At 39.6% G+C, this 15,483-nt stretch overlaps 1 protein-coding gene across 17 annotated transcripts in view; it reads right to left on the reverse strand.

The window, feature by feature from the left end:
- The window catches only part of CNOT4 (CCR4-NOT transcription complex subunit 4), a 122,840-nt gene that overhangs the window by 19,284 nt on the left and 88,073 nt on the right, over positions 1-15,483 (reverse strand). For 10 of the 17 annotated variants that reach the window (XM_073327378.1, XM_073327372.1, XM_073327370.1 and 7 more), the window contains 4 exons: positions 14,309-14,464; positions 11,009-11,066; positions 10,272-10,521; positions 7,436-7,933 (listed from right to left, as the gene is read on the reverse strand). In XM_073327378.1, coding sequence (XP_073183479.1) covers positions 7,436-7,933; positions 10,272-10,521; positions 11,009-11,066; positions 14,309-14,464 — 962 coding nt within the window. The remainder of the gene's footprint in view (positions 1-7,435; positions 7,934-10,271; positions 10,522-11,008; positions 11,067-14,308; positions 14,465-15,483) is intronic. The other 7 variants (XM_073327381.1, XM_073327380.1, XM_073327376.1 and 4 more) reach the window with 1 other exon arrangement.

Consider the following 15,483-nt stretch of genomic DNA (forward strand, 5'->3'; position numbering starts at 1 on the left):
AGGATGCAGAGGCAGGCTTCCCGCTTGTCCTAGTACCACGGACTGTGCTGCACCCCAGAAGTGACCAACAGCAGGTCCGGCTCCTAGGCAGAGGCAGACAAGTGCCTCTGTGTGATTCTTGCCCACAATCACCACCCCCTTGTCCTCCCGCAGAGCCGGACCCGCTGCTGGCTGCTTCCGGGGCGCAGCACAGTGTGGGATCAGGTAGGGACTCGCCTGCCTTAGCCGGCCAGCACCACCAATGGGACTTAACGGCCCAGTCAGCAGCGCTGACCAAAGCCACCGCAACCCAGTGCCTTACATTCCATGACCCAGTACTTGGTTGCGACCCACAGTTTGAAAACCACTGATTTAAAGGATATAATATACAGAAACAACTATGAACTAACACTGATTCAATGGAGTTCACATGGCTAACACTGTGGGATAGACAAGACTAAAGAAATCCCAGAAAACTGGTTATAAGTGGATTTACCATCTACTATGTATTGTGCTGAACCAGTTGAAACATTTATCAGGATAAACAGGAAAAAGTAGCAGTTAAAATACAAGTGAGAGAAGGAGGGAAGTAAAGGGCTTACAACTGAGCTCTTGAGTTTCAATAGGAGGAATCACCAGAGAAAAAGCAGTGTTACATGGGGAAGGACCACAATGAAAAGAAACCCGACACCTGAATAGTTACAGAGACTATTCAGGAGGACAAAGTCAATCAGTGAGTGCCAAGATTTACATAGAGGTCAAGACAAACTTTTGTTGATGAAAACTGAATGCACAGATGCTATTAGGCAACTGTCTTAATGAAACATGAATTACAAATAGTTGAGGCTATTGTGCAAAACGTGGTTTGAACATTGATAGCAACACAATCATTTTGCTAAGAAAGAAGGGATTAAAGACTAAACCAGCCAAGATTTTCAAAACTAAATAGTGATCTTGGGTATCAACTTGGCATCTGATACTGAGTGTTCACTTTCTGAAAACGGAGACTCCTTTAAGGTGTCAAGTTGGGCACCCAAAATCACTATGCAGTTTTGGTGATTAGTGTGTATGTCATGGTCAGTGAAAGGCTTACAAAAGGGCAAGTAGCTGCAGATTTTAGGGAGTTGGGAAGGTAGCAGCAGAAGAAAAAGGAATTGTTGATAATGGTTGAAATGTTGCAAGCAATGCTGCAGAGACAAGACTAAACAACAAGGAAGAGTGCCAAGTAAACAGGTAGTTTTCCTTGAAGTACTATGTCAGAAGAGTGACAGGTGGCAAATAAAGTGTTTGTGACAGTGATGCAAGTTTGGCCAGTTACATTAAAGGTGGATGGAAATCCTTTGCATGTGGCCAAGGAAAGGATAAGAAGGTGGAAATATTAAATTGAGTGAGACATTAGAGAACATGCAAACAGAATGGTCAGTGGGAGTGAGAGACTAGAAAAGATGGGATGCCGCTGTTAGAAGTCACATGGCCATGGAGGAACAGATTGGATAATACTTCGTACATAGCTCTTTTCACCATCAATGCATTTTACAACATACTTAATATATCGCTCCAAGGTAGGCAAGTATCCCCATTTACAGGAGGGGAAACTGCAGCAGAATCATCATGTGATTTGGCCAAGGTCAGAGCGTGTGTCAGAAGCTCAAGAGCTCATGGCTCCCAAGACTTGTTCAAAACATACCACCATACCTTGCTCTGTATAGGCGCTAGAAAGAATCAATTATGAGACACACGAGTGACAAGGTCAGAGGGGTAAAGACCACTGAGGTAGAGGCATTCCTAACTGCAAGGAGGGTTAGACTTGGGTGTGAAGGTGTTACATCAGGAAGTCTGAAAATTGCTCTCTCGATGTCAATGCAAGAGAGAGACTCTCAGCACTGGCTACGATGGATACATCACCCTCCTCTGTGGTCTGACTCACGGGAATTCAAGGAAGGAGGCAGCAGAGGCCAACACCTTAGTAAAGCAGTGATGTTAATAGCACACTGTCTGAGGTATGGTAGCAGGTAAACAGATTTGATGTTCAGCATAAATTTGATAGATATGATGAGATGCCATATGACTCAAATGGTGGGAGAAGGCAGAGAGAGAAACCTTTCAGATGTGGAGTGTTAAATTAAAAAAGGAACACCAAATAAGGATATTAGATAGATATAATTTGCTTTGCCCTTTTCGTTCTAGGCAATTCTACTTGAGAGGCCTGAAGCAAACAGGTAAGGGTGCACTTTTGTAACCCATCACCTTGGTTGTTATGTAGTAACAGTCAATGTGTTTGTATGTAGAAACAGCAATATAGGAGGACTTGTGTGGTGCTCAATATTCTTACAAATTTAAGCCTGTTTAAAAAAGAAGCCCCCACTCCTTTGAGTCCACTCAGGCATTATTTTCCTATCTACAGAGTGCTCCCATCTATCAGATTGTGTGTAAGAACAAGAGATTTGCTAACAAGCTATACAACCCCTGATTCAATAGAAGCAATTTCTCAATTACACCTACCTCCAAGCAGAAGTCTGAGATGATTCTGGCACCAGACCCTGAAGGTGACTGATTATGACCAACATTCCAGAACCAAGGGTTCTCAAAAAAAAACAAAAACCCTATCTACACTCTCCAAATCTCAGGGCTTAGCAAAATTGATGAAAATGATTCAACTGTCATAATGGTACGCAGAAGAGCAGGTATGTCCATAAGTTTTCTGCAGTTGTATATAATCATACCTTGCTACTTATATTAACACTAAATTACAATATGTACAGTAGAATACTGATCTTCCAATCACTCCAATCCCCAGAAGAGAAAATCCTTCAAAAATGTGACCATGAAACCTTTGCAAACAGAAAAAACAATATCTAGAATAGTCTAGCCATCTGAAAAATATGGATATTAATTTTAGAATCACTGCAAGAAGGCTGAGGGAAATGGTTAAATGGTGGTTTAGGGGTACATTTGTGCCCGGTGAACATTCCAGTTTCAAAATTTCTATGCATACCAAAGAAAAGTATGGGGCCAACTGCCTGGTTAAGTATTTAATGTTTGTAATTAGAAATACAGTAGCCTTACAACCATCACACATTTCCTTCATGAATCACATCAGAACAAGCAAAGTCAAATCCACATGTGATTTTTTTTTTTTAATACAGGTCCTATATACATTTAGATGGTGCCATGTCCTGAGTGTCCTTCCATTTATATTATTGGGCATCAAAAACAGCTGTTTTGGAGTTACAGGAGTGCAAAATAAAGTAATTCTGTTCTGGACTAAACAGAAGATAAAATTGATATGGTGTCCTAAAGTTAACACTGAAAAATAAAACTAATGAATACCAGTGTAAAATATTAATTTTAAAATGTTCTCTCCCTTAAATAAGGAACCATAATGGTTAAAACAGAACATTTGAAAGAGCCATACTCTATGGCACTAAGTAACTTTTTCATGAAAAATTATAGCACTAAAAGTTCAGCAATTTAATTGGCTAAACATCCCCAAATAATTTGTAGTGAAATTAGCAAATCAAGGCACTGAAGAGTCTAGCAAACAGTATGCTGATTTCAAATCAAAGTTTTGTGAGGCTCTTTTAATCAGGTTTGGTTTTATATACATATAAATAAAAAAACGTTGAAAATGGCTGGGTGAGTGGAAAGGCAAGTTGACTGGATGATGCGTAGAAGGCTCAGATGTTCTCTTTTTCTAAACACTAGTCCAGGATTATTGTTTGTAAATTGTATTCATCCTGAAAGCATTTATTTCTGATCCATGAAAGTGTTCATCTTACCAATAAGCTCTAATGTAGGCAAGACACCCACAGCTTCCAGTATTTTTACCACCATGTCAGTAAAATGCTGGATGCTGTTGGAGCCCTGTCTACAGAAGTACTACCACTGATGACACAGGTGAGAAATTCTCTATTATAGTCATAGTTTCAATGTTACTTTTTTGCCTAACTAAATAGAACTTTATGTATACTTATCAATTCACTATTTTTTGTATGCTAAATGAGCTTACCCCCACACCATCTCATGCAGGGCCCTGTTAGAATATCAGTTACAGCCCCTTAGTGTATACACAGCCTTAAAGACCTAGTCTACACAGATGTTAGTATTAGTATAACTATCTGTTAGGTCTGTGATTTTACCAATCTAGTTATACGAGTACAGTCCCCCAGTATGGCTGCAATTATCCATACAAAGGTGCCTTATACCGGGATCACTTATTCTTCCCATATGGAATGTAAAATTACAGCCACGCTAAGGGGTCATAACATTTTGATTATATCAGTATATAGAGAAGCCCATGGAAAGGAAGTTATCACATGAAAAGGTAAGAGTAATTTTGTAGAAAGCTCTGCAGATCGAAGACCTATCTGAAATGAGAACTCTCTATCAGTGAGTGGTGGGAAATATAAGATGTGTTCTAACAGGTCAACATGCCACGGGAAAACATAGGAAGTATTCTGACATTTCCTCCTATCTTCCAGGAATAATTATTTTATATTTCAGTAGTTCCTAGGAGCCCCCAGTCACTGAACAGGACCTGTGTATGATGAGCCATACAAACAGAACAAATCCATACAATAAAAATCCATAATCCAACAAAATGATCTGACCTTCTTGTACTTACATTAATTTTGGATCAGAGAAAAACAGACTAGCCAATGCACCCATGCAGATGATATCCTTCTCTGAAGGAGTTTATCAAAACCACTATGCATGTGGGTTGTTGGAGAACTAACAGACTTGCCAGACTGTGAACTAGGCAACCTGCAATGTTTTCTTAACAAGAGTTCAAAGCTAACATGACAGAACTTCCCATAGAGACTTCAGCAGATGTTTATTTTGTGTTTTCTGTATTTAAAAATATTTTTGGAAGATGAATTGGTTCTAATGGTTACATACTGAGAGAAAACATTGGTGTTTAAGGATATTATTTCTGTCCTTTAAAAAGAGGCAGTGAAAAGTGTAAGTGACAGGCTATATACTAGTCATGGGTACAAAGGTCCATGGAGCCCTTCCTCCAGAGCAATACCAAGAAGGATACCCAAGTCTTGTGCAGCACAAAAAGGGAAAAACAGCATGGCCAAAAGGCAATAAATGATGTGATTTTAAGAATGACCTTGCAAAGCCATCTTGCCAGAATCAAAAGCCTTATTGCAAAGTTGAGGTTATCTTTGCAACACCACAGAATATTTATTTTAACCATAATGACTCAAGATATCTAACTTCAACCATACCATTGGTCCCTTGGACTAGCACCTTTTGCCACTGGTCCACGATAAAATATATCAAGTCACAGAGCTCAGAATAATTTTATAATTATTTATAAATAATAAAGCGCAAATATATTTGATCTAATTTCATGAAAAGATCTATTTGCACTGTTAGGTTGTAAGTGTAAACACCTTAATGAGATAGCAAAAAACTAGGAGCCCTCTTGTTTACCTTAAAGTTTTTTGTTTGTTTTTTAAACCTAGTGTTAATCATCATTTAACTTGAGGGAGCCAACTTCACTGTAAACGCTTGTCTGGACACTCTCAACATTTGTTTCAGGCTACAATTTGGTTTACTCCAGGGAAGCCAAGGAAAAAGCATGGAAATGATTGGGCTCCAGCAAGGATTCAGAGGACAAAGCAGAGGGAAGAAACTGCCAAAATTAGCCTCTGCACTTGAGTAACAAAAATATGTAGTAAAAAATGTCTAGGTCACTCGCCTTTAGATTTTTTTAATCATTAGAACAGAATCGTAGGGTTAGAAAAGACCGCAAAGGTCATCAAGTCTAATCCCTCTGATAAGATGCAGGTTTTGTTGCATCTAAACCAGAGGTTCTCAAACTGTGGTCCGCGAGCTCCATTCAGGTGGTCCGCGGATAGTTTCCTCTAAAGTGTGCACCTGGGTGGCCGCATACAAGAGAATGAAGGGCCACCCACCTAATTAATGAAGCCACACAGGCATGGCTCCACTAATTAGGAGCCTGGACCCTGGAGAAGATGCACATGTAAGGTGAGGTGGTGGCCTTGCAGAGAATAGGGGGTAGATGGGAGGGGGCAGTGGGATGAGAAGAGGGCATGGGGGGAATTTGGGATGTGCAGGGCTGTGGTGGTCAAAGAGACAACTTTCCCCAGCTCCAGGGCTGAGGCTGCCAGGAGAGATGGCCCTTCTTCCTAGGCCCAACTCGGGGGCTGCCGCAGCGGTGGAGAGAGGGCACATCCATCACATTAGGAAGGTAATGCTACCGATATTAAAATATGAGTTGTGTGCTTTTATTTCTAGTAGAAAAAAACCCTTTATTATTATTAAGGTTTTTTTTAATATGACACTTTTATCCAAAGTGCTTTACAATAGTTACCTAATGGTACAAACAACATTTGGAAAGATCATTAAGTGGTCTGTGGAGACCCTCAGCAATTTTCAAGTGGTCTATGGAGAAAAAAAAAGTTTGAGAACCACTAGTCTAAACCATCCAAGACAGATGGCTACCCAGCATCCTTTTGAAAACCTCCAGTGAAGGAGCTTCCACAACCTAGGCCATCTGTTCCATTGTCCTATTGTTCTTACAGTTAGGAAGTTGCAACATGTTTCTCCAAAATGCTCAAAGAAAATAATAGCGGCAATGTCTCAAGGAACAGCTTTCCGCAACCCATGACTGCAAATAGCTTAGGAGACTTTTTCTTCCTTAAATTGCTAGTTATGTTGAATACAAAATGCCACAAATATTTTTTCCTGGAAAACACCTGTTCAGGCCAAACTTATTAAAAGCGGCTTGGGAGTACAAGATGAACTCCAAATCCCAGAAGTGAACCAGACCAATATTCTGGCTATTTAGCCCTCTAGTCACAATGTTTGTTGCAATATCCCACCAATCCAGCCATGGTCCAGAACTGGCCTGTTTTCTCTTAGGACATCAAAGATTGCATGTAAAACATTAAAACCATTTGGAGTGCAGAAATAAAGCATGGAGCGTTAAATATGCAGTTTGTTTTGGTTGCATGTGAAAGGGAACAAACTAGCCAAGACAGCTGGCTGGTGGCTTTATCCCTTATGCTTGCAAAGAATTTTTGCATATCTTTTTGAAACTTGGATTAGCACCTGCATGTTGATACTGGAGTCTGATTGGAATTTCAAGACCCAGTCTTCCTTTTAAGTTTTCATGGAAAGCCAGAGCTTGGCAAGACTGAAGAACTGAAATACCAATCTCTTTTGAAATGAAATAATTGGGCACAAGATACTCCACCTTCCTTATAAAGCTCAATGTTACAAGGCTAAACATCCAATTAAACCTTCTGAAAAAATGAAAGAGGGCCCATTTAAAACAATGTTGCCCCAAAAGAATCCCAGGAAGACAATCCTGGTAGCAGTCTAGCACTGGTAGCTGGCTATCCCCCTCTTCCCACCCTGGCTCAGAGAAGCTGAAGGCATGAATCAGGTGACACATTCATGGCTCCCTTGATTCACCTACCTGATATAGGGATCCCTCCCAGACCTGTGTTGTGTTGTGGCGGGAGAGTCAAGTCCAAGAAATTACTATTTGAGGTGGGATTTGCTGTGTGATTCAAGTGCATGATGCTATTGCGTGGGAAGGCCATCCAAGGATAGCGAGCTGCTTGGCCTGGAAAACTGAAGGAGTTGTAAACTGCTCGGTGCTGTTGAAACTGCGGGAACCTCTGCGGCAAGACTGGAAAGGTGCTACTGAGAGAGTTGGCATTTGAGGGCGCAGCAGGATGCAGGAATCCAGACCCTGACCCTTTGGCGGTTGTAGTGTGCGGGGAAGGGTTCTGAAGAGATGTAGGTGAGAGGGAAGGCTGGTCTTGGACTGACAGTTCCTTCTCAATCAGGTCTGCTAAGGCTTTGCGGGTGATATCAAAGGGGTCAAACCCTAAGTCATCCTCTTGCTGTTTGGAGGAGCCAAACCCAAATGCCGCTTGCCAGTCTGTAGAGGAGGATACTGGGATGGTTTCTGTTGGAGGAGAAGAGGGATGACATTTAACATTTCAACTAATCTCACCTCCGTGGTCTTTTTAAAAAAAAAATCTTATTGCTGCAGTTTTCAGATCCAACATTATTAAATGTCAACGTTTGGCCACCTTTCATATTAATACATTTTTATGACATTTCCCCAAAGACATTTGGTATTTGAACAAGCGCTTCCACTTTCGCAGCCCATCTTATCTTTCTATCTCACTCCACTATAAACTAACTAGGAATCTGGGGTGATTTGAGATAGTACAGACAGGACTGATTTCATTGCAGGATAAAGCAGAATCAGGTCTAAAGTGCAAAAAAGAAAGCCCTTACCAAATAAATATCTTCAGTAAAAGCAAAGAACAGAAATATAGGGTGACTAAACAGGTGCTTGCACAGAATATTCCTTGAGTTTTTACTAGTAAAAGTTTTCCCACTGAATAATGCATTAGTCAGAGCGACAAAGTAAAAATCCCTTAGTCTTATTAAATAAAGGTGCTGTTAAATATTATGCTTTCAATTCTAATGTTGTACTTCAGGGCTGATATGTAACAATTTTGTAGGAGGGGAAAAAAATTGGCCTCTTGTACTTCTGAAAACAAAGTACTGATGACTTCTGAGCAACCCTGGGAAATAGCTTGCAGAGTATAACCACCACCAAATTACACGAATGAGTAAAATATGCACCTTGACAAAGGAAGTTGAAGAAAAATAGCTGTACTGTAAATTTTGATAAGTGCTTTGAAGCACTGTTGTGGACATGAGTTACCAAAAACTCTTCCTTGCATTTTCAATTCGCGCGCGCGTGTGTGTACACAGAGAGAGAGAGTTCATCTTATTTTTAAAACATATATAAATAGTATTAAATTCATAGTCTCTGAACACTGGAAACTGTCATTCAGTTTTTGTAGAAAGTATGAGACAACATGCTGGAGATAGATTCTGAGCCAGCAAGTCCCCTTCTATAAGGCAGTATCACAAATGAGCATTTGCATTGTCTCCCTTCATTAGGGAGATGCTAGAATCAACTGCTTAGAGGAGTACACACCACTATGAGAAGACTGGAGAAATTATGGAAACTGCTCTGTGCATCATTTCTCAGAAGACTAGAATCTAAACTTCCACTTTTGTCCCCAATATGAGAATTATGGGATTATAAGACACTAGGCATGAGGAAAGTAGATCTTCCACATTTAGGCTTTATCTACACTATCGTTTTTGTCAGTAAAACTTTGTTATTTTTCCACTCCCCTGACTGACATAAGTTTCACAGACAAGAGTGTTGGTGTGCACAGCGCTATGTCACCGGGAGAGGATCTCCTGCCAACACAGCTAACGCTGCTCACTGGGGGTGGTTTAATTATGCCAGCGGGAGAGCGCTCTCCTGCCAGCAAAGAGCAGCTACACGGGCAACTTTACAGCAGCACGGTGATAGTGGTACAGCTGTGCTGCTGCAAGACATAGTTTAGACATAACCTAAAATTTAAATGGCAACACAAACCATAAAGCACAAGTGACAGCAGTGGAAACCAGATCTATGTTGTCTGGGAGTTCATCCTCCGCTGTTGCTTATTCCTTACATGAAGACAATCTCCAATACAATCATTTCCTTAGTATGAATTTTGATGACAAAACAGGATTATGAATTCAGGTGAAGAACATGAAAAATATATTAACTCAAACAAAGTATTCTGATCTTGAACAAACATCTATGTGCCATTAACCACTAGATACTTGATACCACCACAGAGTATGTCTAGTTTCAGTTCATGTACCTGATACAGCACAACATCCCATTCCTGTGAATGGATATTCTAAAAGAAACCATCTCTGCAGGGCTACAGTTGGCCCTAATATCTTTCACACTTCCTAAAATGAGTGGTTGTGTAGTCAAACACTGACCAAAAAATATGGAGAATAAGCTAGCTTGCATAGCCATCAGCCAAAAACTCTGTCATAATCACTTCACTAAATATAATTACAAACCTGTGCATGCTGGATCTTCAGATAATACAAATATGGCTTTGGTATATATTACTCATACCTCTCTACGTTGTTCTGTTATTTTATGCCAAAAAATTTGAACATGCTTTCAACACTAAGATCCGTAATAAATTGTGTTTTTAGCATTTAAACAGACATGAATACTACTACACTAGATGCTCTGATAATTCCAACAAGCAGTTGGGATGTTGGGAAGAGTGATTTCTTGATAAGAATTAAGTCAATATGCATTTGACTATCAAATGAAATTAAAATAATGGTGTGAAAAAATAAAGAGGCATAAACTTCAAAACTAAGTGACTTCCAACACCTTAACCAGGCTTTCATACCTGATGTGAAGAGGCTCTGTGGTTCTGGTGCTGTGGGCCAGTCGTTGGAAGTCTGTGGAGAGCTGGGGAATGGGGGGAGCCCGCTTGGGATGGGGTTGGGGTGCCGGAAGTTGTCCGAGAAGAGCGACTGTGACTCTGTTACAGCCCCTTCAAAAGGAGACCGCGCACTGTGATTGGATGAACTGATGGGTATGACTGGATTGGGTTTTGATAAACCAGGTGGTGGTGAAGGTGTGTCACTGTTTGTTATCTGGTGGCAGGGGAGAAAAAAAGACGATAGAATAAGATATGTATCTTTGGACTTAAAGTCATTCCATATTAAAAAAACATTTTAAAATTCAGTTTGAAGACTAGAAAAAAATCAGATTAAATTAAGATTAGTTCTGTGAGCATACAGTTTAAATGTGAAACAAATCAGCCTGATGCAGCCTATTTTTGGATCAAAAGACATTTAAAATTAGTTAAAAGAAAAGGAGTACTTGTGGCACCTTAGAGACTAACCAATTTATTAGAGCATAAGCTTTCGTGAGCTACAGCTCACTTCCTCAGATGCATATCGTGGAAACTGCAGCAGGCTTTATAAAATTTATAAAATTAGTTGACAGTTATCAAAAGAAACTAACATGCCACATTGATATTTCACACACAAAAAATATGTCTCTTTCAAAATAAAGGTTGCAACTGAGCTTCAAACAAATACAATTGACATTTACATAATGTTGGCTTTCAGGCCATACCTGCTGTGAGTTGTCACCATTTCCTATACTGAGAGCATCTGAAGGTTTGTCGAGAGGGCTGGAAAAAGTGAAAGGGGGAACAAAAAAATCAAATAAGATATATGCAACCACCAGAATAACCATAATGAACATCAGAAGTTGGTTTATTTTGTGGTATAAACGCCTAGAGCAGAAACTGCCCAAAACTAGTTTCAAGAGATTATGAAGGAAAGTCCTCCTATTGTTTGAGGACTTCTTAAATCAGAAGTGTTCCAGTTTTACCATTTGCTAAGTTTTAGTTTATGGCCATAGAGGTGTATTTCCATACACTCTATTCTGCTTGTGCATTGTTCTACTGAGCAGCCAATGGTTCATCTGCAATCCCAAATTTGTTATCCTTCAATTCTGCCTGCTTCATCAGTTTAAAAAAAAAAAAGTACCACCATGGGTTTGTTACTGAGATGCACAAAGAACTTAGTTCCCCCGCTCCCTGATGTGTATTTAGTGCTTATAAGAGGAATGAGATTGACTGCCTTGAAGACTGACATCCTTCATCTAGAGAAAGCAGACAAGGCAGTGGCAGTTCAAGCTTCCCAGAATGGCTTGTCACTGGTGTTTCAACTTTGACCTGGACAACTACTAAGGTGGAGAGGGAATTAAGTCTCCAGACTCAGAAAATCTGAGTAGAGGCAAGGTCTAAAATCGAGAGAAATGCAGAGAAACAATCAAAAACAGAAAAGGACAAAAATGCCACCTCAGAATCCTATTCACTGGAAGCTACACAAATCCCTTTGAATCATCACTGCAGCCATAATAAGAGAATCTGACAGCCATTTACGAGCAGTCCAGAGTGCTCTGAATTCCATGCTATCCTAGGGCTTCAGTGTAGGGCCAGATGCAAAAGTCCTGTAAATTCAGGCTATGACCACAAGTACAGCTTATCTACCCCTAGCACAGCAGAGGCCTGTACAAGTGTCAGACTGTACAGACCCAAATGCTTTCCTCTGCAGAGAAAGAATATCAAAAGTAACATGAAGAACTTTAGAATATTACATTTTTATTAGAAAGCCACAGTTCAATACAGGTCAAATTACAAACATTGTATTTGGTGCAAAAGTTATTCATATTAATGTTGAGTTATTTTACTTGAGTGCAGCCCTCTAGATCTTAGCCAGTTATTAAAATGTCCTGCTGCTGTGAAGTTTGGGCACTTATTATTGTACAAGGCCATTTGGCTAGCTAGAAAACATCATTTAAGAGGTTAGAATTAATTTAAAACTTAATCAGAGAGCACAGGACTTGGGTAAAAGCAATCTGTGTGCATAAACACATTGGTTAAACCTGACAGAGATCAGAACTGGGCCTCAAGTATTTTTAAAACAATTTAGGACAAACATCATATAGGAACAGATATGTAGTAGATGACTATTCCAAGGTAGTCCACTTAATTATTTCTTGCTCATCTCAAGAAAAATAAAGTTCTGTAACTTATCCTATTTACATTTTGAACAGAGATTTATGACAAAGGTTAATGTATATCTACAGCACAAGAATTCTGTTGCAAAATCTTCACTAATAGCTTGTCTTCACAGAGACATGCGGAAAATTCACCCAAATTAACACCCTCATTCAGAATTACAGTGGTCTTATTTCACCTTCTTAATCCACTTTGAAATGAACTGAACTAAACCAAATTAAGGCCATTAATTTGGAACAACAGCATCCACACAAAAAGAAAAGGAGCACTTGTGGTACCTTAGAGACTATTTAATGTGGTTTTAACTAATCCACTTCAAATTCACACCTTTAGTTAATTCGTATTAACATTCCTGCATGTCCTTATGTAGGAAAGTCTTAAGTATTCAGTTCTTGGTAGAAAAAAAATGTTTAAATGACATTTCAACCCTACAAAGACATTGACAATAATAGTACTGCTGCATCTTGAAGCAAGTATATGATTGTTTATGACAATCCAATTGCTGAGAAGCAAAACAGATTATACTTTAGATCTATACAAAGGGTCTTTAAGTGAACAGAATTTACAAGCTATAAGTTACAACCCCATCAATAAACAAAAATCAATGAATCGCCTACATTTTAATAATTTTGATTATGTAGTGCATTCCATTCAGAAAGATCCCAGTACAGCCTATATTATGCTTGTCCACCGGTGAAATTCAGCCACAGCTAGAGTGAAACTTAGTAATTGTTTAGCTGCACACAGCAATAAATGACTGGAAGTGAAGAATATCAGAGTTAACTGAAACTAGAGGGGAAATTTTAGAAGCTGAATTACCTAATTGGAATTTGCCCAAGACACTTTTGTTAACACTCCTACTCTTGGGTGAAGCACCATAGGATTTCTGAACACAAATGAGGACGACCCCTCTTACATCTCAACCAAAAGGCGTGACCTTCAACAGTGAAATTTCTCTTATCATTCTAAGGTTTGGTTCAATACTGACCCAAAAGGAAGAATAGCTGCTGAATCAGCACTAGAACATCTGTGATATTCTAGATTTTCCTTTGTCTTCTCCCTTCTAAACTTTGGATTAGTCCAACCCAGTTTAGCCCAAGAGATCTAATGGAATCATAGCCTGGGGTGATATGATTGTAAGATGTTGCAAAATCTGCCCAACGATGTTTATGATGGAAGTGGATACCAACAGTACTATAAAGAAATTCAGAGACCCAGTGTAACAGTTTGTAGGGAAACGGTCAAACAAGTAGAGGAGACTCCTTGGCACAAAGGAATTCCAGCAAACTGTGGTGCCCTGCCATTCATGCTAGTGTACGAAACCATAGGAAACCCTGAATATTGTGGCTTAGTTCCCAGAACACATCAAGGTGAAGAGATGGAAGTAAGTATTTAGTATTACAATATTTACCTTTTTGGCCATCATAAGCCAACTTTTCAAAGGGTCATCAACTAAAAGCCTCCTAATGGACTACAAGAATTATACCTTTCTTGAAGAACTTTTGAAGTTGTTCATAAATGTGGGGGACTTATCCCTGGCTAGGACATGCTTAGTGTGGGAAGCTTCTACACAAGCTTCCTATGACCATAGTGCTGCCAATTCATGTCAGTCCTTACCTGCATCATCACCTATTATCTTAGCTCTAGGATTTTCCCAAACTGTCACACATGCAGTGTTTTTGCAATGGGGTAGAGGCTAGGCTGAGCCCAAACTAGTTTCTATATGTGACCTGATCAAGTTTTGAATCCAGCTCTCCAACCAGAGAGTCCAGAGAACCATCCCTCCACACCATTAAGTGAGAGAGAAAGCAAGCTAGCTAAAGTATAAAAGGCAGCACAATTACCCGAAATCTGAGTCTGGACCATCTGGAGTCATGTGTTCTGGGTCTGTGCCATTTTCTAATATAGGAGGCGTTTTCCTGTGTTCCATTGTTAAACCGTTGGCTGATTTACTTGAACTCTGTAATGATGGCCAGGCATCTTTGTTATTACTGTTGGGTCTGGAAAAAGGCAAGAGTAAAAAAAGAAGAGTTCAAGTTATGAAGGAAGTGTTCTAAAAAAATTTAACCGCCGAGGAAATGAATCCTCGCACCAGACAGTCCATAGGAATGGAATTATCTGGGCATATCTTTCAAATAGATTTTAATGCTGATGGATAAAAGAGGCTCCTCAAGAGAGAAGATTGAAGGAAACAGAGTTCTACCCACTGATTAGATAATCGGATCACCTACATTGGAGTCCAAACTTGTCCAACTGTAAAATATCCATTTAGACAGCTTCCAGTAACAAATCCCATAGGCTTGCTCTCAGTTAAAGCTTCTTCACTGTATCACAAAAGTATTTAGTAGTTTTATAAAAAGTAATCATTTTTTTCCCCTGAAGATCTTCCACATCCCACCATCTCCCTGAAGATTTTCCCAGGCTGGCCTGAGAGCTGAAATTGAATTTGGTTGCCTGCCTGATGGTCCACAGCACCATCACTAGACCATGAAATTAGCCACTCCAGAACACTTTAAAGCAGTCTATCCAAGTTACTGCCCAGTTCACTTCTTTTAATCTAAAACCTTTATGATTTCCTCTACAAAACAAAAGTAGAGTTCACTCCATGAAATGTATCTGATCTGGAAGAATGACTTCAGAGGAAGTAGTCAAAGTGGAAGTTATTTACTGCTGCAGGGAATTACATCCCCAGGCAACACTGCAGCCAGTTTTTATGTGTTTATTTGTAAAAGTACATTTATATAGTAAATATGTCATCAGCTAATACCACAACACAAAACCTATTAATGTCTAGCTCCCTTCATTTTTTCCTATTGTTCTTTCCTATCCACTTTAGAAAACAGCATCCCATTTAAGGCAAGTGATTGCATAGTGTACAAGCGCATCATTGTAAAAGGGCATACACTAAAAGCTGAGTCTTCTTACACACCTGCTTTCTGATTTCTCTTCATAAGTATAACAGACTTACTGCCTGCCCAAGTATTCATTCCACATATACAGGTGGATTTAATAAGTTCTG

Source organism: Lepidochelys kempii, chromosome 1, assembly GCF_965140265.1.
Source record: "Lepidochelys kempii isolate rLepKem1 chromosome 1, rLepKem1.hap2, whole genome shotgun sequence".
Classification (NCBI taxonomy): domain Eukaryota; kingdom Metazoa; phylum Chordata; order Testudines; family Cheloniidae; genus Lepidochelys; species Lepidochelys kempii.